General features: G+C 41.0%; 1 protein-coding gene across 7 annotated transcripts in view; it reads right to left on the bottom strand.

The window, feature by feature from the left end:
* Nucleotides 1-27,080, bottom strand: part of IMMP2L (inner mitochondrial membrane peptidase subunit 2) — an 858,170-nt gene that overhangs the window by 820,251 nt on the left and 10,839 nt on the right. For 5 of the 7 annotated variants that reach the window (XM_054024219.1, XM_054024242.1, XM_054024261.1 and 2 more), the window contains exon 2: nt 3,609-3,746. In XM_054024219.1, coding sequence (XP_053880194.1) covers nt 3,609-3,743 — 135 coding nt within the window. In that variant the 5' untranslated portion in view covers nt 3,744-3,746. Of the gene's footprint in view, nt 1-3,608; nt 3,747-11,869; nt 11,891-23,295; nt 23,441-27,080 lie in introns of those variants that run through there. The other 2 variants (XM_054024228.1, XM_054024271.1) reach the window with 2 other exon arrangements.

The following is a 27,080-nucleotide window of genomic DNA, read 5'->3' as shown; positions in this document are numbered from 1 at the left end:
AGCAGGAATCAGAATAATGAGTGCAAAAAGCCAGCTAGGCGTCTAAGCGGTCTAGTACAAATCAAATCTTGGAGATCATACAGTGAGAGCTTGAAGTCAACACAATCATATACCCAATAGAAGCGTGCTATTGATGAATAAGACTACATGTTGACTGAGCTTCACTTTCCCTCCTATCCTATAGCTTTCAAATGCATTCAACATAAATCACTTTCTGGAGTGCAAGATAAAAAAAATGGCATTCTAAAGCAGTGACTTGCAGTTTTCCTTTCTCAAGCTCTGCAGTATGAGAGAGAGATACATTTCTTTAAAATAACATGCCTGCTAAAAGACTGGTCTCATTTGGATCTAATAAACCTTCACATAAAAATAACTGAATATTTTATTATGAATGTTTAAAATGAGTTAAGGTTTGTAGTGTTCTGAAAAATGTCATGACATACGAATGTGAGATATGTTATATAGCATAGAAGTATAACTGTTTTTAACTATGCTTTTTGTGTTATTCAAACTTATCTTATACAAAAGATCATGTGGATTGGGTTGTAACACTCATCCCTCCAAATCAGCACTAAACCAATATTCCAGCATGGTTCTAGAACGTATTGTATTGTATTGTTGGAGATGCTGCCTTTCAGGAGATGTAAATCTGAGGTCCTGACTCAATGGGCTAAAAAATTAAGATACATTTTTCAGCTATTGGACAAAAGTAGAGCTGGCCAAAACTTGAATTTGTTTAGTGGAAAATGTCAACATTTTGAAATTTGGTAAACCAATTTTTTGAAGTTTCCTATGAAATGGAAATTCCATGAAATTTTTGTTTCAGAAACATCGACACATGGTGTTTTAAAAGTGAAGTCTGCTCCCCAAGACCCTGGCATCTGGTGAGTGAAACTGACATTGGTGGGCAACAGTGAAATTTACAAGAACCACCAGATGCCAAGTTTATGACATCTACACCTTCAGGGCAGCCCTACCAGGCTGTGAGAACCAGGAATCCTGGGGAGTCAGCAGGCCCAGGAGTCTGGAAGTCCTGGGGTCCCCAGCCCTGTGGCAATCAGCATGCAGGGCAGCCCAAAGCCATGGACTCTGGAAGTCAAGGCTCCCTTGTAGCCCATCAGGTGAGCTGACAGGAAATGCAAACATGTGGTTTGTTGAAAGTTCATCAAGCCCAAAACATTTCAAATACTATGAATCAGCATTTTCAAACCTTTAGAGGCTGATCCTAGTAGTGCTGAATACCTTTAATTCTCATTGGGCTCAGGACATCAAAAAAGTCAGCTCAGTCCCTCAGAGTCAAACCTTTAATCTGTAAGTACTTTTGAAGCCTTTACTATTAAAAAAAAAAAAAAAAAAAAAAAAAAAAAAAAAGATAAAATTCATGATCAAGTAGTAATTTATACTCATCATCAAGACTGAGCGATATCAAATTGAAGTCACACTGCCTGAGATTGCCCTGCTCTCAGTTCCCTCTTAGGGCTTTTCTTCACTATCGCTTAAGTCAATGTAAGTTACATCATTCAGAGTGTGAAAAAGCTACCGCCTAAGGAATGCAAGTTACATCAACTCCACCTCTAGCTGATGTGGGGTAATTATGCGCTCTCCCGTTGGCATAGTGAGTCTACATCAGACACGCTACAGCGTTGTAGCTGCACTGGTAGACCAGCCCTTAGTCCTTTACAATAATTTACACTCAGGCTAGAATACATAAAATAGGATCCCCTCCTTTGTGAGGTCTTATTTATTTAGTCTTCTCCCAAATACAAACTCTTTTTAGCTCCTCAGGCCTAGCCTCTCTTCTCCTAAGTTCAGGGGTCCCACAGTCCTGTTTCTGGAGTCTGTGTTCAAGCAAGTTTCTTCTCCCTGATTCAGGAGTCTCACAGCCCTCCTTCAGGGGTATGTTTGCTAGTTCAAGCAGGTTTCTTCGCCCTGATACCAAAGTTCCACAGTCTTGTTTCTGGGGCCTGCGTGCTAGTTCAAGCACATTTCTTCTCCCTCATTCAGGAGTCCCACAGCCCTCCTTCTAGGACCTATGTGCTAATTTCAGGCCCCTTGCAGCCTTAGCCAGCTTCTCCCAGCTGGCCCATTTGTAACTCAGTCCTTTTCCTCCTGAGCTGGCCCAAGTCAGCAGGCTGTCCCCTGCTAGTATCTCTCGTTATGTCAGAAGAGGAAGAATATATAATGCTTTCTTTTCCAGAGCTTATCCTGTTGGCTGGGAGAGAGGAAAGGCCTGGCCCCACACTACACTACAAGGCTCCTGGTCCTGGGCCCTTAAAGAAACAGTAGCCTGAGTTTTCCCCAAGACCACTTCCTCTCCCCCAACACCTGCCTCTCCTCTTCCTGAGATCTTCAGCTACTCCAGAAGTCCATGAACTTTAAAGAGCCATGACATGGAACAGAAGTTGATTCACCCCTAGTCCCTTATTATCCTTAAGGAAGACGGAGAAGACAATCCCCTTGCTACACTAAGGTAATTTTCACTGGGGGACGGGCGATTGCACTGTTAGAAGAAGATAGACACTACAGCTACACATTTTGGAATATGGTCATCAGAATGCAATGAAGCAACGGGCAAACAGAATCACCCTGACAGAATTGCAAAATTGAAACAGCATCCATTTGAAAAGTCCCAATAACACAGTAAGGGGAAGCAGTGGTGGTTTTCAGTAGCAAGAATCTTTTGTTTCCTTTTAAATGTCCCTTTAAACTGCAAAAAATATCACAATATTCAAGTGCTTTAGTACATCAGTTTATATCGCAAGCATACACTATAACCTCATTAGAATATCACTTTCCGAATAAAATAAGCATTAGCACGATTTCAAGCCATCTATTTTCTAGCTTAAGAATATAAGAATAGCCATATAGGATGTCAGATCAATGGTCCATCTAGCCCAGTATTCTGTCTTCCGACAGTGGCCAATACCAGGCGCTTCAGAGGGAATGAACAGAACAAACAATAATCCAAGTGTTCCATCCCCTGTTGTCCATTACCAGCTTCTGGTGGTCAGAGGCTAGGGACTCCCAGAGCATGGTGTGGCATGTTGGCAATGCTGACCATTGATTGACCTATCCTCCATGAATTTATCTAATTCTTTTTTGAACCCAATTGTAGTTTTGGCCTTAACAACCACCCCTGGCAACGAGTTCTGCAGGTTCCTTATTAAAATGATACCTGTATACAAGTCATGAGTAATAATAAGCCTGGTAATAATTGTTTTTTCTTTTAAAATTAAAATGCATAGTGTTTTAAATGGAACATTTCATACTGAAATTTTTACTACTGTAAAAAGAGTATATCTGGATTTGCCAAAATTTTAGCAAGATCTTTTGTTGAAAGAATACCTCTTTGCTTTCCTTGGCATTATAGTCTTCTGTGAAGTTTTACTCCCAAGAGCCTTTTCTTGTCATACTACAGAATACCCATGTGACATATTAGAAAGCAGACCACTCCGTCAGGTAAGGCCCTGTCCATACATTTCATTTTACTACACAATATCCCACCTGCACCCTCCACCTTTAAAACTGGGTTATCAGTTATTTAAAACTGAGAGACAGGCCTTGCTAAACACATGGATTTAATTTAACAGTAAATAAAGCTTTGTTACCTGCATTGATGCTCCTTCCACTCTTGCTACACAGGCCACTCTATCTAGAAAAGTGACTGTCACAGGAACAGCAACAAAGAAGCCTTTAAAAAAGGCTTTAATGTATTTCCTCCCAAAGCCTTGAGCCTGTGCCATAATCTGAAAAGATGAAGGAAGAAAATGGAAACGCTGTAAAAACAAGTCTTAAATAGTAGCAGGGTTTTTCATCATAATCAAGCAATGAACACTTATTGATAAATGAACTATAATTTGTCAGTGCTCCTCAGCATCTGCTATGAAAAGATGAATGCATACAACAGAAGGAAAAGTTAGAAACCTGCAGTGATTAAAACAATAGTTATGTATCTGCTGATATAGACAAATGGAGTTTGATGTCTGGCATTTTCTCACTCACTTTTTATCTATTTTAACCATTTTATGTGGACTTTACTTTTAGAAGTACCGGTAAGTTTGATATACTGTAATGAGTAATAGTCAAGCCACTTGTTTAGTGCAACTGTTAACAGCAATACAGCCAGATAAAACCCAGTTATGTATCTGTAGCAAAAACTTATCAACTATAAGGAAACAAATTGGAGCATAATGAATCAGAGTATAATGTCAGTGTTTCCAAATATTTTTTCCCTGCCATTGGAGATTATGAAATCTATGGCTAAGAAGAGAAACAGTTCTATTATGCATATGAAAGATGTCATTCATTTTGTAACATAGGACATAAAAGTTCTTCTATCACATCTCCACTTTCACAAAGTAACACACACACACAAAGTGTGTAGCAAACATCACTGCAATTGTTTCAGACACCAGCCAAATGTAACACTGGTCTACAATTTTTGAGAAGTCGTCTGTTTCAGAGATAAAATGTGCTGGGGGGGAGGGATAGCTCAGTGGTTTGAGCATTGGCCTGCTAAACCCAGGGTTGTGAGTTCAATCCTTGAGGGGGCCACTTGGGGATCTGGGGCAAAATCAGTACTTGGTCCTGCTAGTGAAGGCGGGGGCTGGACTCAATGACCTTTCAAGGTCCCTTCCAGTTCTAGGAGATGGGATATCTCCATTAATTTTAATTATTTATTATGTATTTTGATGTGCTGATTTCAAATATGACAATTAAAACAACTGATTGGCTACTGTTTCTAAGATATTTAAGTTTTTACATTTTATGTCTATGTATATTGTGTAGATCGAGTTTTAATCATAAATTGTAAACCTAGGTCTTTTCATGTGTTTATGGTTGCTTTACATGATAATATTTCACCTGTCCTGTTTATGTAACACTTTAAAAATCAGCAAAAGGGTTATAGAAATAAAATTTATTATGAAACAAAAGGCAAAAAACTATTATGTACATAGTTTAGTCCTATTCGGTGTCTACTCGGCGCTTCTTGGCTTGTCTCTTGTATTCATTAAATGGAGCATCTCTTGTCACTGTCCAGCAATAGTCTGCAAACATTGATGGGCTCCACTGGCCCTGATAGTGTTTCTCCATTGTTGCAATGTCCTGGTGAAATAGCTCGCCGTACTCGTCGCTCACTGCTCCGCAGTTTGGTGGAAAAAAATCTAGATGAGAGTGCAAAAAATGTATCTTTAGTGACATGTTGCAACCAAGGCTTTTGTATGCCTTGAGGAGGTTTTCCACCAACAACCTGTAGTTGTCTGCCTTGTTGTTTCCGAGAAAATGTATTGCCACTAACTGGAAGGCTTTCCATGCCGTCTTTTCCTTGTCATGCAGTGCATGGTCAAATGCATCATCTCGAAGAAGTTCACGAATCTGAGGACCAACAAAAACACCTTCCTTTATCTTAGCTTCACTTAACCTTGGAAATTTTCCATGGAGGTACTTGAAAGCTGCTTGTGTTGAAAGCTGTCAATGGCCTTGACAAAGTTCTTCATCAGACCCAGCTTGATGTGGAAGGGTGGTAACAAAATCTTCCTTGATTCAACAAGTGGTGGATGCTGAACACTTTTCCTCCCAGGCTCCAATGACTGTCGGAGTGGCCAATCTTTCTTGATGTAGTGGGAATCTCTTGCACGACTATCCCATTCACAGAGAAAACAGCAGTACTTTGTGTATCCAGTCTGCAGACAAAGCAACAGAGCAACAACCTTCAAATCGCCACAAAGCTGCCACTGATGTTGGTCATAGTTTATGCACCTCAAAAGTTGTTTCATGTTGTCATGGGTTTCCTTCATATGGACTGCATGACCAACTGGAATTGATGGCAAAACATTGCCATTATGCAGTAAAACAGCTTTAAGACTCATCTTCGATGAATCAATGAACAGTCTCCACTCATCTGGATTGTGAACGATGTTGAGGGCTGCCATCACACCATCGATGTAGTTGCACGCTATAAGATCACCTTCCATGAAGAAGAATGGGACAAGATCCTTTTGACGGTCACGGAACATAGAAACCCTAACATCACCTGCCAGGAGATTCCACTGCTGTAGTCTGGAGCCCAACAGCTCTGCCTTACTCTTGGGTAGTTCCAAATCCCTGACAAGGTCATTCAGTTCACCTTGTGTTATGAGGTGTGGTTCAGAGGAGGAGGATGGGAGAAAATGTGGGTCGTGTGACATTGATGGTTCAGGGCCAGAAGTTTCATCCTCTTCCTCGTCTGACTCAAGTGAGAATGATTCTGGTGCATCAGGAACCGGCAGTCCTTCTCCGTGGGGTATTGGGCATATAGCTGATGGAATGTTTGGATAATGCACAGTCCACTTTTTCTTCTTTGACACACCTTTCCCAACTGGAGGCACCATGCAGAAGTAACAATTGCTGGTATGATCTGTTGGCTCTCTCCAAATCATTGGCACTGCAAAAGGCACAGATTTCCTTTTCCTGTTCAACCACTGGCGAAGATTTGTTGCACAAGTGTTTCAGCATATGTGTGGGGCCCACCTCTTGTCCTGATCTCCAATTTTGCAGCCAAAATAAAGGTGATAGGCTTTCTTAACCATAGTGGTTATACTGCGCTTTTGTAATGCAAAAGTCACTTCACCACAAACATAGCAGAAGTTATCTGCACTGTTCACGCAAGTACGAGGTATCTCTGCTCACTTTGGCTAAACAGAAACGTGTCCCTTTGCAAAATCAAACACTGACAAATAAGAGAGCACGACACTATGATTTCTAGAGCTGATATAGGACAATTTGTTCAGCAGAGTGATGTAAGCTTCATTATGACTGCATCATCCATGACTTCTAGGAATAACATGAGGCAATTCATATAATGTATGACGCAATACCAGCTTCAGATTGCATCATTCATTGTTTTGCCTAAAAAGCAAGTACTTCCAAACCCAATCATAGATTTATTCATAGATCCAGTCAAAGATGTATTTTAGTCATTTCTGGTTTAAATTGAGATCCCTTCCCTTTATAACTCACTTATCCTCCGCCATTCCCAAGTCAAGGGTCGTATATACTGACCCAATAGCATATCTTGAAAACTAGAGCCAGTCAACAATTTTAAGCATAATTTTCGTTCTCAATGACCCAGAATTAGTAAAGTTTGACTACATTTATTTCAGAAGCATTTTGGCTGTACAGCAGTGTTATTAGTCAGATAAGTCATGTGGACATGCAGTACTGCTGTAACTCCTTGATTTACTGCCATAACGTTAACAAGTTAAAAGCAGAGTGGCAGACTGGACAACTCAGTAGGTTGGTGATGAAATACAGACTGTTTCAACTCTAAAGTCACCACTTCAGATCCAAGTCTCCTGTCTTGATTCCTGAAACTTTATCCTCTCTCATCCTCGTAACATCCCATTACCTACCACTCCACACAAAACACAACTGCTAAGTGCCTCTTCCTTGTCTGGTACCATAACCACATCATCATACTCTTTGAATCCATACACTGACTACACTTTTCCACCATATTAAATTCAGGCTTCCTTCCTTAAACTGTCACAGTGCGAAAGACCCTGCTTGTGCAAACTCCAAAAAAGTCAGAACTTGATTTTATAAACTTATTTTTCCAGAAAGCAAGCCTTATTCTAGAAGGTACGTCATTAGCCCTTAATGGGGACTGGCTACCTCAGGGCATTGCTAAAAGCAACATAGCTTTTCCCTTGTCAATCATCCAGTTTGAACTGCTGTTCCCATCTAACGGATGGTTGGTAGCTCCTATAGGAGAGGAATTTGGTGAGTCCCAGTTCCCACTCCCATATCACAAACTCACCACCATGCTTTGCAGTACCAGTAAGCTTTTCAGGAGAGGGACGGTCTCTTATTGTATGTTTGTACGGTGCCCAGCACAATGGGGTCCCAATCTCCATTTGGTTCTGAAGTAAGAGCTTCTGCACTTAAATCCAAAATCATTTTATTTATTATAAATTTTTAAGAGTTGGCAACACTGTAATTTTCACACACACAGGAGGTGGATGGGGGAGTTCAAAAATCAGGAAACAAACCAAAAACAATTTAATTTTTAACAAATCTCAAATTTTGAGTCACTTATAATTTTGAGGAGGCTTGATTCATGATTTTGGGGTTGGGAATAATAAATTTGTGTCATGTACAAAACCAAACTATCTGTCAGCACTTACAGAAGAGCAATTTATATATTAAATACAACTGATGGCCTCAGTCCAGCTGCTAATATACATGTGTCCATATCTCACACACACAGATCACCAGCACAATCAGCATCTTTTTTTGATGCTCTCACAGATGAGAAACAAATGACTGGATGAATACAATGACTGAAATACCCTTTCATCCCTAAAAGTGTTCCCTGAAACCGAGTGTTGAAGAACACTGGGGGAGCAGAGTGAGGATATTTATACCCGTGTTTTACCCATTTCTCTGGTTAAATAAAGTTCTATCTTCAGCGCTTTCAATATAGCGTATTTCTAGAACACTAAAATTTACTTTTTAAGAAGCATTTTAACTTACTGAATTCTCAAAACGTAAGATTTATTCTCCTTGACATGTGTGCAACTCTGCTGACTTTAATAGGAGTTATTAAAGTGCATAGTTAGGAGAATAGACTGGGCTCTCCCCTCTGAAATCTAGAGTCATCCAGTATGACTATGCAGAATGAACAGAGTATTTTTGGAGGAAAATATTGTAGTTCTTTAAGTAATTTGGTTCAATCTTCTTAACTACAGAATTTTTAAAGTTACATATTATAATTTCTTATTGTTCACTCCTTGTCAGAAACACAGTTGTGCTACACAGACTATCTGTATTGTAAGATATTCCAAGCATATTTAATGAAATAATATTGCAAACTACATTTCTGTTCCAGACATGGAAGCGTAGCTTCATAAAGTATTAAACTTATGTGACAAGAGTCAGCTCTGCAAAATAAATGTTTTTCACTTGCATGGGTGCCAGGTTTGTATAATTTTTGGTGGTGCCTAGAACGGGTCCAAGTCCCACCCCCTGACACACACACCTGCCTTGTAAGCCAATACATATTTTTTAAAATAATGTAAAAATGGACTGGAAACAATAAGCATTTAACAGTTTCCCTATATTGCACAATGTGGGGGGATGAGGGCTCTGGGGTGGGGTTGGGGGTGAGGAGTTTGGGGTGTGGGAGGGGGCTCAGGGCTAGGGCAGAGGGTTGGGGTGTGAGGGTGAGGCCAGGGCTGAGGGTTTCAAGATGCAGGAGGGGGCTCAGCGCTGGGGCAAAGGGTTGGGGTGTAGGGAAGTGAGTGCTCTGGCTGGGGATGAGGAGTTTGGGGTGCAGGCAGGCTGCCTCGGGGCTGGGGCAGGACTCCCCCCAGCCCTCTCCCCACTGGCATAAGCGAACTCTGGGGGAGGGCCCCCCACCCCAGCCAGGCCTGGCAACAAGGGGCGGGGGATAAAAGGGGCAAGTGCCTAGGGGCCTGGGTGATTTAAAAAGTCCTGGGGCCCCAGCTGTTGCCGCAGTAGCTCTGCCAGGGTGGCTGAGGCAGCGGAGTAGCAAACACCACTGCCTCAGCTGCCCAGGAACCTGCATGGGGCATATCAAAACTGTCTTTGAATCAAGAGATACTGCAGCTTTTCCCCAGAGCAGGTTCGGTTGGCGCAGCTGCAGTTGCCCTGGGGCTCCTCCAGACACAGGTGTGGGACAGGGCTACAGCTGGCACAGGGCTCCTCTGGTGGGGGGGGGGGGGCGGGCCTCAGGGCTTCTCCGGGCAGGGGGGCTTGTGGCCCCGGATGAGGGTAGGGACAAGGGCCCCATTGATTGATCTGCCCTGAGGTCCAGAATTGCTGTCAGTGGGCCTGCCGCCGGCAGCACACACATCCTGCACCACACTGCATGTGCTCCTAGGGCCCCTCTCCGCCGGCCCCCCACGGTGCTATGTGCGCACTGCTGCCCAGCACTGGGGAGGGGAGGAGGGGGAGAGTAGGAGGATGCGCCCCATCACCTAGTGGCCTGACTGGTGAAGGGTCAGGGCCCGGGGGGGAGGGCTACCATCACGTCACGTGTGCCTCCTCCCTATGCAGACCACAATAGCAGCAGCCAGTTCAACCCACTCCACTCCCTTTTAGCCGGAGCAGTGGAGCGGCACTGGTGGGCACAGCATGAAAGCAGCCAGCCAGCAGCCGGCAAGGGAGCACAGCGCAGGAAGCAGCAGCCAGCTGGGAGGGGCGGGCAGAGCCGGAGAGAGGCCCGGCCCCAAATATTGGTGGAGCACAGGCACCACGGACCCATGTAATTCACCGCCTATGTTCACTTGAATTCTTTACAGATTTCAATATTTTATCAATGATAAGATCTTTCACCCAAAAGACTGAAAAATCTTTTCTATCGTTCTTGACGTTAGCCTTCATGAGATTTAAAACTCTTCTCCAAATGATTTGCCTCATGTGGATCTTTATTATAATCTATGATACTTGATAAGAGAGGCATAACTGATATACAGATTTAATATGTCTACCTCTACGATTCAGTGACTTTTCTCCCTGTACATTAGATTTCATTAACTCATTTTCTCTGAAATCATTCTCAATTTGCATCATTTGCTTTTGCAAAGTATCTGAAACAGGTTGTGAAGCACAAAGTTAAAACTTACTGATCCTAAACAAATTTAACAAATACTGTATTTCCATCTTATTGTTTTAGAACAAACCATTGGCTGAACCAGCTGAAATTCACTCCTAGAACTACTCCATACAAAATACAGCCTCTGAAATCACCTTCCTTGCCCATCAAACCAACCATGTCATACCAACCTCTTTTATCAGCCTCCTCACCGGCTCCCCCTTCTCCACGGCATCACTTGCAAGCTTCCTGCCTTCACTTTCTAGACCTTGCATAATTCTACACCTCCCTGTATCCAGTCTTGGCTCTTATGTCCCTTCCCACCCACACCACTCCTCCAGTGATGTCAGCCCTAATACCCTGTTTGTGCACTTCCCCCACAACCAGCTCCACCAACTCCTATGCACGGATGACCTTTTGTAACCTGCTCTGCCAGACTAATACCCTCTCCTTGTTTAAGTCCGTCTAGAAGAGACACTTCTGTGATACCGACAAGAAACTATCCAAATACATTTAAAAAAAATAATAACTTCTTTAACCCATCAACATATGCACCAGCCTTCACCAACTACATAATATTATTGGTGTTTGCCCTGTACTCCCTACACAAGCCCATCCTAATGTCTTGTTACCCACTTGTTGCTTCACATCTATTACTAATCTGTAAGCTTTTGGGGGCTATGATCATGTCTTATTGTGTGAGGTGCCTTAAAACACAGATCTTGCTTATGTGAGATAATTAATAACTAGCATGACTAAAGGACTTAAGAGCAGAACTAAACATTGTTAAGACAAAATATTCCATTTCCAATATATATCCCAGTCACTATCTAGTTACTTTGGGGCTGGGAGGAATTAATATTTTTGTCTGTCACTGACTAAGCTTCAGGGATTTGATGTGAGACTTAAGTGCTTTAAGAATATATTGTATGTTACCATGCGTACATGTGACTCGTGAAAAACAGCAGCCACCACCAGTAGTTGAGATCAATACAAGTAACAGGATTCCAAAGTCCCCTGGGCTCCAGTGACAGCTGTTGTGCTGCAATGTCTCCAGCACTTTCCTTCCTTCCCTACCGAGCTTAAGATGCCTGCAGCACTCAAAAGCCTCAGGCTTCTCCTCGCTCTGGTAGAGCATGCAACCCTCCTGGCTCCCTACTTAGCTTCCTTGAAACACCTGCCTCCTGCCCCCAGTAAAAGATACGCTCCCCTTTGTTGCATTTGTTTTGTTTAACATTATCAGGAGCTGAAGTGGACCTAAATAGAACATACATCAGATCCATGATTCCTGCTGACATAGTAAGGCTCACAGTGGATCCATTGGCATTTAGAAGTTTTGCTGGGAAAGGAAGCAGGAGTCACGGTTCAGAACTTAAGGAGCAAAGAGAGACCAGGAAATTGAGTTATCTAATTCACGAAAGCAAAGGAGCCTGGGGAAACATGGAGATAGTCAAGACAAATTCCTAGTTTAGAATTTAAAGATGTATTGTTAGAAGGCTGTTACTAGCACATGTTATCACATTTTAAAACTCTAATGTGGATAAGGCAGTGCAGACTTTAACACACACTAAACTTGTTGAGTTGAAGACTACGCTGCCACTAGCATTTATCTTGTCCAACTAATACATTAAAATACAACTTACTAGCATATTAAAATGTGGATACATCTTTCATCCCAATTTAGAAAAGCCCATTGTCTCTAGACATACCCCTAAACTCTACAGGGTTCCTTGCTCCCTAAATTCCACCATAAAACATAATTTCCCCACCACAGGAGTGCCTTACAAGCTTAGGAGTCCTGCAGGGCAATCTGCTCACTTCCTCCCAATACATGCCAACATACTGTGACTCAAGAACCTTAATGCTAATTAGAAAGAGGATGCAAATGGGTTACAGCAGTGGTGGGCAACCTGCAGCCCGTCGGGGTAATCCGCTGGCGGGCCGTGGTTCGCTGTTCCCAGCCAATGGGAGCTGCAGGCAACCATGCCTGCAGACGGTCAATGTAAACAAACGGTCTCGCGGACCGCCAGCGGATTACCCTGATGGGCCACGTGCAGCCCATGAGCCGCAGGTTGCCCACCACTGGGTTACAGGAATGTCCTGAGTCTGGTAAGTACATTCTAGATTACAAAATGAATGTCATCTGAGTTCTTAAATGAAAACTGGTGTCACACTGGTCATCAATATCATTGAGAAACACATGTTGGATGCTGCATAAGGAGTTATGCATAGACACTGAAAATATGTTCTTAAAGTTCTTTGTGTCTGGGGGTTGGTCACCAGTGCAGGTGAAAAACATATTTTCTGTCAGACAAGAAATGTGTATCCATCTATCTGTTTACATGTAAATTGAGTCATCTGGTTCACAATGGGTCTCTATCACTTGTCTGAACTGAATGAAAACAAGAAGACTGTAAGAACTTCAGAAAGAAACTAACAGGAAAAGGAAAATGGTGGAAGGAGAGAACCTTATCTTGAGGTGCACATTAAAGGTTTGCTCTTCTATATTTGGAAGACAGACAACATCCCAGTATCCCTCACCCAGAAAGTAAACAGCAAATTTTCTTCATGAAAGTGGGATCTCAACCAGGCTTCACTGGAAATGCTGATACTTCTAGAGGAATTCTGCACCAAAAAATTTAAAATTCTGCGCACAATATTTCAAAATTCGACATATTTTATTTGTCAAAATAACACAATATAACCACATCAGTTTCAATTATTTGAGTAATTTATTTCAATATATTTGTGAGCAAGTATGTCCATAACAATATAGACAACAACAAAAGATTTCCCTAAGACCACAGGGATAAAGAAACTCCTACGACAACCCAGTTCCTGTTTCTCTATTATGCTTTTGTTGGGCACCTCAGTCTGGGTGTGTCACTTGTCAGCTGGGCACACTCTGGAGGAAATCTCTACCCCTCCAGACTCAGAAAACCCAACACCCCTATCTCCCACCCCCTGCCCCCAGCCCAGCCACAGGGTACCCCCATCAGCCCACACACCCACACCCCTGCTCTCAGAACCCCCCAGTCCAACACCCACACCTCTTATCCTCAGAGCCCAGTTGCAGGGTGACCCCCCCCAGCCCAGACACCCACATCCCCTAGGCCCCAGAGCCCAGCCATAGGGCGCCACCCCCACCCAGACAACACCCCCTACCACTCAGAGCCCAGGGATCCAGAGAGAGAAAAAGCCCGATGCTGGGTCCCGGGCTTGTACAGAGTTTGCTACATGTCGCCTCCTTCCTTCAGGATGTGCTGGGAACTGCAGCTGCCCAAAACCCTCCAGCTCCCCCTTTGGCTCCCCTTTCGCAGTGTCCTGTATTTGCGAACTGGAGGCTCGGGCTCTGCTGGCTCCAGTTGCCCCCTAGTGGCATCCAGCGGCTCTGCAGCACCCATTCTAAAGGGGAAAATGAAATTCTACATAGAACATTAATTCTGTGCAAATTCTGCATTGTGCAGTGGCACAGAATTCCCGCGGGAGTAATGCTGGAGAGAACTTTGGGTGAGATAAACTTCTTTAGACCGGAGGTTAACCAGTTAGTCAAGTTTAGTCTCTAAAAAGCATGTTATGATTATGTTTTATATGTAACTGGAAGTTACTTACCTGTAATTGGAAGTTTTTAAAGATGTTTGGTCCCTAGCTGTATTCCACACATGAACATCATGCTCCTGAATCTGAAATTTTCTTGCAAGCAGCGTCTGTTGATCCGCATATGTGCCATAGCTCTCCTCGTGCTCCAAACCGAGGGTAGAAAGGACAATGTGGACTGATGACTTTCCAATTCCTACTCTTAGTACAAATCCAGATAATCCAGAGAAAGAGGATGCAGCGCAGGTAGTGGAGTACAGATACAGATCACACATCTCAAAGAACCTCCAGTTACAAATAAGTAACCTCCATTCCTTCTACAAGTGATGGTCTCTATGTGTATTCCACACATGGGAGATTAACAAGCAGTAGTCAAACAGGAGGTGGGTACAATAATACAGAAGTGATAGCTGAGTATAGTACTGCTGTTCCCACAGCTGTATCTACAGTAGAAGACTTAACCAAAGCATAGTGTCTCATGAAGGTGTGCAAGGAACTCCAGGTAGCTGCCCTACATATCTCTAGTAGCAATATGTCTCTCAGAGATAAAGCAGAGATTGTTTGTGCTCTGATGGAATAAGCACTCACCCCCTGCAGGGGAGAGATGTGAGCTAGTTGGTAACAGAGGATAATACAACTACTAGACATACATTTTGAAAGTCTCTGTACAGATATAGCCTGACCTCTTGATCTCTCTGTTACAGAAACAAACAGTTTAGGTGCCTTTCTAATAATTCGTGTTCTTCATAGATAAAAAGCCAATGCCCTTCAGATGTCCAGAGAATGACACCACCTCTCTACCTCAGAGGCATGCAGTTTAGGAAAAAATATTGGCAAGTGGATGGTTTGATTCATCATATGAAACTCAAACTACTTTATGGATAAACTTTTGGGGGGTGCCATAGCAAGACCTTCTCTTTATGGAAGGTAGTATATGGCGGGTCCACTATGAGTGCCCCCAACTCACTGACTTTTCTGGCTGATGTTATGACAATGAGAAAGGCCATAAAGTATATGGCTAGAGCTTTGAAAGGAGATTTAGTGAGAAACAAAAGAATTAAATTGAGGTCCCATTGGGGCATGAGCTTTACTAATGCTGGAGAGGAGCTACGAAGCCCCTTTAAAAATGTAGTTGTACCAGGGTGAGCGGAGATCATGCAGTTATCCACTGGAGAATGAAAAGCACTGATTGCTGCTAAGTGAACCTGAAGAGAACTAAAGAGAGACTCAAAGACTTAAGAATAAGTAAACATTCCAGAACAGCAGGGATCCCAGCAGAATTTTAAAGATGGGCTCAGCAATGCAAAGAGGAAACAACTCTATTTTGCTGAATAACATCTCCTAGTAGAGTTTCTTCCTTTGATTGAGGATGGATTGCACCATTCTCGAACATGAGCATTCTATGTCCAACGCCCATCTAAATACCAGGCTTTGAGCTGCAGTTTAAATTATGTAAAATTTAATAAGGAAGCATTTGGATAAATAATTATAGAGATTAAATTAATATTAATAAATAAGACAATAAGATTAGTAAATAGGTAGGTAATAAGTTAGGTAGTAAAAAAGTGCTATGGTACCAAAAGAATAAAAGCATTAAAATGGTTCTATTCATTTCAGTGAAAGAAATGGGAAGGAGAGATAGAATAGTAATAAAATCTCTTTCTTAAAATAGGAAAGAAATAACAGACAAAACAATGCAGAAGGAAGAAAGCGAGATATGAGATGAACCTTCAGGGCTGGAGTTACCAGAATGGGTGGAACAGGACATTGATGAACTATTAGAATGTTCGCCTGTTATAGATGTATTGGTCAAAATCCATCATCCCAGACTCCATCATCCCAGACATGATGTAGTAATGAAACAATCCTGGCATGTAATAGATCAGAGAATGCAAAAGGAAGGGACACAGGACGAGATCTGGGATGAATCTATGTGGCTGGAGTTACCAGAATTCACAGAACAGGATATGGATAAATTGTTAGAAAGTCTGCCTACTGTAGATATAATTAGTCAAACTCAACCATCTCAGACTCCAGTTTCGAATGATTTAGTAATGGGACGATCTTGCCATGTTATTACTCCCCTATGGAAGGACCAGTATGGTCGACCAGTAATAGACTTAAATACAATATATGGAAGATTTCATCAGGATCTGCGTGGTCGGTATTAAATAGCATATATGATTCAGGAAATCTTATCCCACCGATGTTCTTAGAAACATCAGAGGTGCAAGGAGTATCTAAAATAATACAAGATATACCACTAACAACCCCACTGGCAGTAGGTATAGGGAATAAAGAGATACTAGGGATTCAGTTTGGAATCATGGAGCTAGATACAAATGTGATGGGAATGGTAGGAATGGATATTCTTCAATGGTTACATTGTGTCATAGATTTAGAGAGAAATGTTTTATGGGCAATAGAATAAGATAGGTTAAGAATTGGTAAGAAATTAGGTAAAATAAATAAGTTAAGAAAAGAGTTAAAGTAAGTAAGTTAAAATTCATGGAATATTAATTAGATATTTCTCCATAAACCATAGAGAAAGGAAGTCAGATGGCAGGAGGAGGAGATATCCTGAATCTACCTGAGGATGAACTCAGATATTTTAGATCAAATGACAGATAGCGATAGGGATAGTGTATATAGCTCAGTCGAAGATGATGGAGAAGGAATACTAGAAAAAATACCTGATTTAGTAATTTCTCAACTGTTTATGGATAATAACCAAAGACCATTGGTGTCTGTTATATTGAACTTGCCTGGTATCCAAATAGGGGTATTATGTCACCTGGATACCAGATCATCATTTTCAATACTTAATACTAGTATTGGGAGAATTAATTGGATATTTCTTGCCACTGCTGATCAATACATAATTCACACTGGATATGGAGAGCAACTAAGAGTATATGTGAGCCGACAGATAACTTTCACAGTTGGAGTACAAACAGTACTGAATGTTAGGTTCAGACTTGTGAGTCGAGGTGAAAATGAATATAGAGTTCTAGGAACAGGCGCTATAAGAGAACTAAAAAGGGTGGATAAAAATCAATGTTTTTTTTAATTAAAAAAATCCGATTTTTTTATTTAAATTGGATTTTTTTGATAAAATGCTTTTTGAGGAAAAAACCTATCTAAAGATAGTTTTAATTAAGATACGTTATCGCTCAAAGATATCTCATCATGGAATAGGGATTATAAATTCTAATTCTATAGTATGAGACAATATATTCATGGAATGTTTAAGAAACGCTTTGTAAATGAGTTCCAATAGTTCATGGATTAGGGACACAATCTTATGGGGTTACAGGGGCTTCTCTATAGATTATTTAGGTTAATCTTTCTATCTACCTTCATACTTCATACTATTTTACTTCATACTTCTTTCTTAAGGACTACCTGTCTTCCTTCTGGACTATTCTTGAATTCCCATTTTTGAGCAAAAAGTATAGTTGTTAATCTATGGTACTATCATTTTAGATGCAGTTGTGTAGGGATATTAAAGAAGGTACTAACAGTGATTCCCCCAAATGACAGTGACCCCCCATAATTTGTCCCCCGCACTTTAAAATCCAACAGTTTCACAAGTACAAAAATAATTTGTCCCCCCCAACACACACACACACACACTTTAAAATCCAACAATTTCACCAAGTGCAAAAATCTCTTGGGTCTTCTGTTAAAACTTGTAAGCTACTGTCTGTAGAAACCATTGATTATATCTGTCCTGTGAAAGATACTTTATCACTATGTAAAACTTACAAACAAGTTAATTGACTTTGTTCTTGAAGTAATTGATACAACGTAAACAAACGCTATAAGCCGTTAAGTGACTTTCACTTCATTGTAACAGCAATGGCTCCTAGGAACAGACCCCCACTCTCTGTGATTAAAGGGCCGAGAGTCTCAAATGAATTAGCACACACCCTGAAAGTGGTGGAGACAGTAAATTAAAATATGGTTAAGATATGGAATGTATGTTGATGAATGCTTGATGTACATGAATGGTTAGGGAGGTGCCAATCTAGAAAGGGAGTATCCATCAGCCGAAGAATGTGTCAAGTAGGACCACCAGACAACCCCCCCCCCCCCCCGAGGGTAAACTGGGATCCACCCCATCACCTGGAAGGATGAGAAACACAAACATGGACAGTGTGGAGCCACCAGGAATGTGCCACTTTGGACAGGAATGTGTCATCTGCTGACTGAGTCAGCAACAGCAGGATGAAACAGCTCCCATAGACTAACATAGGAATTAATTCCTATAAGAATGGACTGTAAAGACTGATGACTGAGTCTCTGGTTCTGCTGCCAACCTCCAGGAGCATCAGGTGCATCTGACACAGACTCAGCACCATCCTCATGACCAAGATACCTGTCCAGTAAATTGGCATGAGCAACTTCTAGGCTGGTAACTATAACACCTATACAGAACTTGAATGAATGATTGTGTGAATGAATGTGTGTGTGTGTGTGTGTGTGTGTGTGTGTGTGTGTGTGTGTGTGTGTGTGTGGAATAAGTAGTGATTGTTTACTTTTATCTTTTGCTTTATCAGTATATTTACAATAAATGTGGCATCTTTGCCTTATCCCTCTTAATAAGATCCTGCTGGTTTTTATTCTATTGGTATAACATTTGTGGTAAGAAATAAATAGCTGAAATAGACAGATCTTTCTTTTATAATTTCACCTTTAAAGTAGTACTGAGTGACAGTGAATGCAATGAGTAATACTAAATGAGCAATAGGGTAATAATAATTAAATAACTGCATTGACTTATTTTGTTTAGGAGAATCCATCCTCAATATACAGGATTCTGAAGACTATCCACCTTCAAGATCACCATCATTTGCTATAGTTTCAGAGTTATCTGCCAATAATAGTGCTTCAGTCACATCATGTATGTCATATAGCCACAGTATATCTCACCTGTAGCAAAAAGGAAAAAGAAATCTCTATCATCCAGGAACAACCATAGATAAATTTGTGATAAGAACCAGCAGATTACAAATAATTGCCCGGTTCGTTTATGCAACAAACTCTCCTTTCCATATGATTGAGAACCCACACTTTATTAACATGGTTCAGTCATTAACACCAGGATACGGTCCACCCAACAGAGCAGATGTCGCAGGCAAATTGCTGGATAAAGTGTATGAAAGAGAAATTGAGCAATGTGCAAAAGGTCTAGAGGGTAAAACTGTTAACCTGAGTCTTGATGTGTGGAGCAATGTCCACATTGAACCCTGTTGTATGTGCTTCCGTGACAAGAGAAGAAGAGAATGTCTTCCTTACAGAAATGATACATAAGGAAATGCACACACAGCAGAATACTAACAAGAAGTAGCAGCAAAAGCTATAACAAACTGTAAAAAAAAATTCAAATGTCTAGTACGCAGCTTGGTCACAGACAATGCTGCAACTGTATCCAAGATGAGAAGAAATTATTTAGAAGAGAGTCCCAAGCTAATAACATATGGTTGCAGTGCTCATTTGATGCACCTCCTAGCCAAAGACTTCAGTTTTCCAGAAATAAAGGCTAATGTTTTTGAAATTGCAAAAAAAATTCCTTAACAACCACTTTGCGGCGGCTCCTCTGAAAAAAGTGAGAGGAACCAAGCTAACTCTCCCACAAGATGTGCGATGGAACTCAGTAGTGGATTGTTTTGAGCACTATACCAAGAACTGGCCTAATCTGATGACAGATTGTGAACAGAATCATGAAAAAACAGATGGCACTGTCACAGCCAAAGTTCTCAACATTGGGGTTAAGAGAAATGTGGTACCCTGAAGCCTATTTCTGTAGCCTTGAACAAAATGCAGGGAAATAGCTGTTTTATTGCTGACGCTGTAGAAATTTGGAAGGAACCGAGTGAGATCTTAAAAAGAGAAATATGCAATGACAGAGTTAAATTACAAGCATTAAAAAAACGAATGGGACAAGCACTATCTCCAGCTCATTTTCTTGCAAATATTCTCAATACTCGGTACCAGAGTTAAACCTTAACTGCTGAAGAAGAGTAGTTGGCTATGACATGGACATCCAGCAATCATCCCTCCATAATGCCAACTATAATAAACTTCAGACCTAATGGTGAACCATTCAAGAAATATATGCTTGCTGATGATGTTTTAAAGAAAGTCCTACCAGTTCACTGGTGGAAGTCACTTAAGCAACTTGGATTCAGGAACTGTTGAAGTGATAATCTCACTTTTAACAGCAGTAGCTTCTTCTACCAGTGTAGAAAGAATATTTTCTTTGGACTAATTCATTCCAAATTGAGAAATCATTTGGGACCTGAAAAAGCAGGAAAGCTTGTTTTTCCTTTCCAGATTATGAACAAACAGGAAAATGAAGGTGAAGACGACTGAGTTAGCTGCAGAAGCCAATATTTTAAGTTTTTCATGTTGACTTGGCTGACACAGTCAATTTAATTTTTTTTTAAATATTTCATTTAGCTATTTTAATTAAAAACAATTTTAACTAAAACAAACCTGATTTTAAAATACTTGAATGTTTAACTAAATTTGAAAATTCATATGCTTGTTTTGTTAAAATATTATATGTTTGCCGTTGAAGAAAAAAACCCAGAATACATAATGTTGTTGTTTTAGTTAAATAAAATAATTAAATGTCTGTCTGGTGATGGTCTCCTCCTAATACAGCATGGCAAGAAAATCCTCCTAATATTAATGATTAACCTGTTGAATTGGAGATATTTATGAAGTCATTGGTAGGTGAACTATCTGCTGCAATTACCTTTCGTAAATGAAATAACCAATCATTCATTTTCTGATAGAGGTGTAAAACTAATCTGAAAAGTTTTCAAAATAAATCAATTTAAAAATGTATAGTGTGTACATTCTACAAATGAAACCTACAACTATCTGAGTTGTAAAGAATATGTATTAAGGTTATAACAACCAACAAGAATGCACTTTTATGTAGAAATCCATGATTAAATCGAGTTCCTGACTAGTGATTTAAATCATGATTTAAATCAAATCCACCCTGTATATGAATCTAAAAAAATTACTCAAAACTAAATGTTTCAATGGTCCCAAACTGACAATTTTCAGAATTATTTCATGAGAAATTTTGAATTTTCATTCTAATTTGGAACTTTAAAAAAAAAATGGAATTTCCCACAGAATGGAATTTCAAGGTCCCAACCAATTCTAATCATAACTACTTGGATACTATTTGCACAGTTCATAGAGTATAAAGCCTAGTAAATTTCTAAGAGCAACGAAAGATAGTTCAGTTTCCACATTAAACAAATATTTGCAAGTCTGATGCACAAAACACAACTTCTTAACTAAAAATTCAACAACAAAAGGTAGCATATCAAAAATACTTATAGAAAAAATAGATTAATGATGTTTCCCAAAATAAATCATTAAGTGATAATGGGTTTGAGCGGTTTTGGTTTTTATTAAATTTTACAGAAAAAAAATCTGCGGACAATAAGAAAATGCATTCCGGTAAAAATACCTCCATGTAAATAGTCACAAGAAGTGATTAATATTCGTGAGTAAAACAAAAGTTTTAGAAAAGTTTAAAATCTAACAGCCTTCTGAGATACTTGGATTTCAAAATTTCACGCTGGAAAGTTCTTCTGCTTCCCGAAGTACCATAAAGAAAAGATTATGTAGCTCCTAAGGCACACAAATAATTGTAGATTTTATGCCAGCAGGGAACTAGCCTAAATGAGGCTAGCGTTAGCGTGTCAATGGAGCAGGCTAGGTATTTAGCCCTCCAAAGAGTCATTCCTTGGGGGCGAGGGGGGGGGGGGGAGGGAGGGAATAAAGTAAATAAATTAGAGAGGACTTCAAACAATTTAACCAACACAGCACATATTCTGGATCGATAACCAGCCAGTAGCACCTTGTATACATTAACAAGTCATAGCACATGAAAATGCTTTGATATTCAATTATTGAATAGCAAGGGTAGACAGAAATAACCTGGAAATGTGTGCCCTTTTCACAGGGTTTACAATTAGTGCGGTATTTAGCTTTTTTTTTTAAATGTAAAAACAAGTAAAGGTAACTGATCACCATAAAACAGCAACTTTGCTAACTCAAGATTTAGTACAGAAAGCTTGTTTAAAATAACAACACAGCACAGAATAGCAAGGATCAAGAGTTAGTACATAACAGGTCAAAGTACTAAGAAGTTCACATTGTGCAACTCAGAGATTAGGGCAGATGGAGCACAGCATTATCTGGACTGAGTGTTTGGTGCACAAAAGGTCCAAGGATTATGAGCCTCTAGTGGGTACTACAACATATGGAACATAGATGCTATTTAGATTGCGCTCTACATATAAATGTTATTTTGATTTCCTACGCTTGCCTGCACATTAGAAGACACTGTTTATCAAGCAGCCTGCAGAATGCCATCAAGTAATGTGCGGAAAGCCCCAAGTTACAATATATTTGCAAATCTAAGCACTTAAAAATTACTCACAGAAGTGCAATGGGAAGCATAGCAGTAAAAACACAGTGTTAGCAGTCATCCACAAAGGAAAGAAAATGACCCCTGATGTTCTTTTACAAGAAAACATCTGGGGGAGAAGAGGGGCAAGCAATCACAGCCTACACGTGAAACAACTACAAAACCAACAATTTTATCAGTTTATTTTAAACCATCTGTTTCCTCCTCTCTTCTCCACTTAAATAGCTTGTTTAGGTCAAAAACGAGTGACTATATTTACATTAGCTTGTAGCTTTTTATTTTATTTAAAGTTAATTTTGTAATATGGTATTACACCACTGTGGGTTTGACTCTGGGGGCTACAGTTTCAAGCTTACCAGAGTGAAAGTCATCTCTGCTACTTGCTTTAAATTTAGGCTATGTCTACACTTGCCAATTTTAGCACAAAAAGTCAGGTTTTTGCGCAAAAACTATGCTAGCGTCTTCACTGGAAATCCATATTTTCAGTGCAAAAATAAAACTATCCCAACGAGAGTCTGTGTGTGCTGATGAGCCAGTGAAGATTCTTGATTGCTTTTACCGGTCTAATTGCCCTCCAGAGCTGTCCCACAATGCAGGGCGGGAGCGGCTGCTCTTTGAAACTCAGCAGTCCTACCTGCGCCCCTCCCCTTTAGCTCCTTTCTTTCTGACAGGCGGTGCTGACACTGCTCCGGTACACAAAATAAATCATTATTGTGGAATGCTCCTGCTGCTTCCCACAATACAAACAGAGGCAGGCAGGCAGACAGAATGTGCTGTGCAGAGTCAGGGAGGGAGGCGGGGGCTGAGGTCTGGGTCTCCTCCTCCCCCTGCCTCAGGACTGGTTGCTTCCGGCGGCTGTCACACACATACATCCACCCCTGCCACAATAATGATTTGCTTTATATCCCGAAGCAGTGCTTAGTGGGATAGCTACCACAGTTAGCTCCTCTCATCTGCTATGCAAGTGCTACATATGTAAACATGCTTTGATGCCTGTGGAAAACAATGTGAACACAAACCAGCACTTTTCTTTTAGCACTTTTCTGTCACCGACAAAACTGTCAGCGAAAAAATTCTGCAAGTGTAGACATAGCCTTAGAGTCTCTAGGAACACAAAGACCAAGGGTAGTGACCACACATACATTCACAAGTACAAGGTTTAGTCTCTTTTACAAGTTTTATTAAAGTTACAATTAAAGTTATGAATTCTATACAGACCTATGCACAAGTTACAAATATAAATATACTCACATCCTTATCAGTAGTGTTAGGGTCTGATGGGTCTCTCATGGTTTGATCATCAGTAGACAGATGGTTCCTGCTGGAGTTTCCTATAGGGAGCTCAATTTTCCCACTCTGGGCACCCTCTTTTATAACGTAATTCTGACTACACCTGATTAGCATTTCTGCACTTGGTGCACTCTGCAGTTAGGGTATGTGTTAGAAAAATGTGATTACCGGGTATCTTGTAATTACTTTTACTGTTAATTTTTCGCAGTATCACCCATTGGTACATCTCTTCCCGTAATCTCAGGGCATTGGGTTTTTCTTTGGTCACTTACGTATGTCAAGCATTTCTTAGCTCCAAGGCCTAGTATGGCTAAGCTAAAATCTTTCAGGCCTCAGCCTGTAGGTCTTGCATTTCACTTAATTAGAAGGAATAATCATGTATTAGATATCTAACTACTGATCAATTTTATACTTCTAAAATCCTACCATTTAACTCTGTGTAACATACTATTATATATGACATTGAATGTTAGTTAATCATAATCACACAATAAATGAACAATAAACTAAAATCATTGGCTACAATCTTATCTCCACAAACCAATGAAATGTCCGTTTTTTGGTCAGTTTATCAGAAGAAAAATAATTTTGTGTGCGTCAATGTCACGGTGGAAGCATCCACATCCATGTGGTTTGCATGGAAAACAGGGAAAGGTTTCATAATACAAAGTACAAAAGAAAAGAAAGTGAGTTTGGTTTTGCTACATGGGTGAAATATAAAATCAAGTGGAAAATGGAAGTTTTCTGTTTTAAGCATGACTGGTCCAACCTGCAAAACTAGTTAATTGCTATTCTAGTAGTTGTAATGAATGAGATAAAGCTCATTGTTAACCAGTTACCTTAAATGAAAAATGTTGTTGTCTCTTTACAGCCTTGTGCCTTTTTTGACATCTTTCATAAGCACTTTAAGGCCACTAGGGACAACTATGATCATGTAGTGTGACCACATGCGTAACACAGGCATGTTCCATATTTTGCACTGTGTAGGTCAGTGGTGGGCAACCTGCGGCCCATCATGATAATCCACTGGTAGGCCGCCAGACAGTTTGTTTACATTTGCCCAGCCTCCCGCAGCTCCCAGTGGCCCATGCCGCTTCCCACAGCTCCCATTGCCTGGGAACGGCGAACCGCAACCACTCGGAGCTGCAGGCAGCCAGGCAAATGTAAACAAACTGTCTGGCGGCCCGCCAAGGGATTACTTGACGGGCCACTTGAGGCCCAGGGGCTTCAGGTCGCCCACCACAGGTGTAGGTGCATGCATACAGATTTAACAATTATTGTCTCATTTATGAAAGGGTGCATATCTGAGTCACACAGAACCATGGTGATAGGTGCCATATAAGAACCTAGACAGGACAGGTTAGATGGTTCTACGTAAGTTTTCATATGGGAATGTTTTCTAGTTCCAAAAGGAGGCCTATTAATCTTTTTCCCCCTACTATTCTTCTACCATATCAATTTATCTAAGCGGGAAGTGTCCTGGACATGATGCTGATACAGAATAATTCAGGAATACTGTCTGTATTAATGTATGAGTACTGTATGTGGCTGGCTTATGGGAATGTTTGCTGTATAATAATATGGGGTTATTTTACTGCATGCACGTGTTAGTTTAGTTTAATAACAGGGCTATTAGGAAACAAGCAGGAAGACAACACTATGGGTTCAGATAAAACACCTCCTAGTAAATGAGTCAGGAGGTTAAGAAACAATCCCTGGGCTTCCAGTTGTGAAAATACTACTTTTTGGTTCCAGGCCGAAATTACACAGCTGTTTTGCCAATGCTGGAAGTGGACAGATCAAAAAGGACTTGAAACTGTCAAAAAGTAAGTTGATGGGGCAAAGGGACAAGAACAGCTGTCAATGAGCTCACAAGGGGCAGACTAACACATACAGGCCCTGTGGAGTAGGTCTGAAGCAGCTGGGCCTTCCTAAGCTTTCAGGGGATGGTAAACCTTAGGTAAGATAGTCATGAGCATAGACTGTTTAGTTGTTTTAAAATCCTTTTTCTCTAATGCTCTGCTGTGTTCTTACTGCTAAGAGTGAACAACACTTTTTTTAAGAAAGCTTGCCTGGTCACTCTATTAACCCCGGGTCACAGCTCCCAGAGGGAGGTCTTGCAGGTGCCAAGCCCAGCTGGTTCTGCTGGGAAATCACAGTTGGTAAACAGGGTGCTGTAGCATGAGACCAAGTCTCTTATAGGTGGAATCCCATGATTCTCCCAAAGATAAGTTAAGGCAATAGGCCTAACAAGGGGTGCATTCAGAGGCATCAGAGAGGAGTTCAAGGTGCAGCTAGCACTGCAACTGTTTCCGCAGAATTCTTAAAGTCCATTTATGTAACGTTATAAAAATTCACTGGTGCAGCAAACTGAAGTCACCAGCCACCTTAAGGACTCAACATGGTCTAATCTCACAAAGACAAAGGCAAAACTTTGACCTTTCAAATGGGTCTAACAACATTATGTTGTAGCTATAGCATTTTACCAACCAGCCTCACTCAGTACACATGATGGACAGTGCTCAATGAATGAGGCAGCTGTTCACTATTAGCCATAACAGACAGTTATCCTCAGTGGACCAACTACTATAGGAAAAGTTCTGATTTACAAATAGATTTGACAGGTCTTGAACTCAGCTCCACAAGGTTCATGGGAGCAGACATGTTCCAACCCTCACCTAGCAGCCTGCTGGCAATAGCTAACCTGGGACCCATGAAGCTCAGCCCCAGTGTGAGGCTCTGCCCCTGAGGTCCAATTGTGCCAGTGCAGCTGATTGGGCCACTGGCCCTGCTTAAGCCAGCAGCAGAAACAGGAAGCTGTTGTCCAAACAACTGGGCTCCACCCTGCTCTTAACTGTGTGTGCCTTGGGCTTCCTGTTCCTGCTTCCCCAGCTTGATTTCTTGACATCCTATCTTGACTCTTGGCATTTGACTTGCAGTTCCAAACCTCCAGTTTGTCTCCTGCCTCTGACCCCCCAATATCCTGACCCATTCTGATTCCTGCCTTGTGGTTCTGACTTCCCAATATCCTGACCCAGCCAATTCTTGACTCCTGTCTCATGACTGCAGACTCTGGCTCTGACCACTAGGTCTGGCTGCCCACAATCTGGCTGTTACAGTGTGCCTAAA

This window comes from Malaclemys terrapin, chromosome 1 (genome assembly GCF_027887155.1).
Source record: "Malaclemys terrapin pileata isolate rMalTer1 chromosome 1, rMalTer1.hap1, whole genome shotgun sequence".
Classification (NCBI taxonomy): Eukaryota; Metazoa; Chordata; order Testudines; family Emydidae; genus Malaclemys; species Malaclemys terrapin.
The sequence above is the reverse complement of the archived record's forward strand: the minus strand, read 5'-3'. Positions and strand labels throughout refer to the sequence as shown.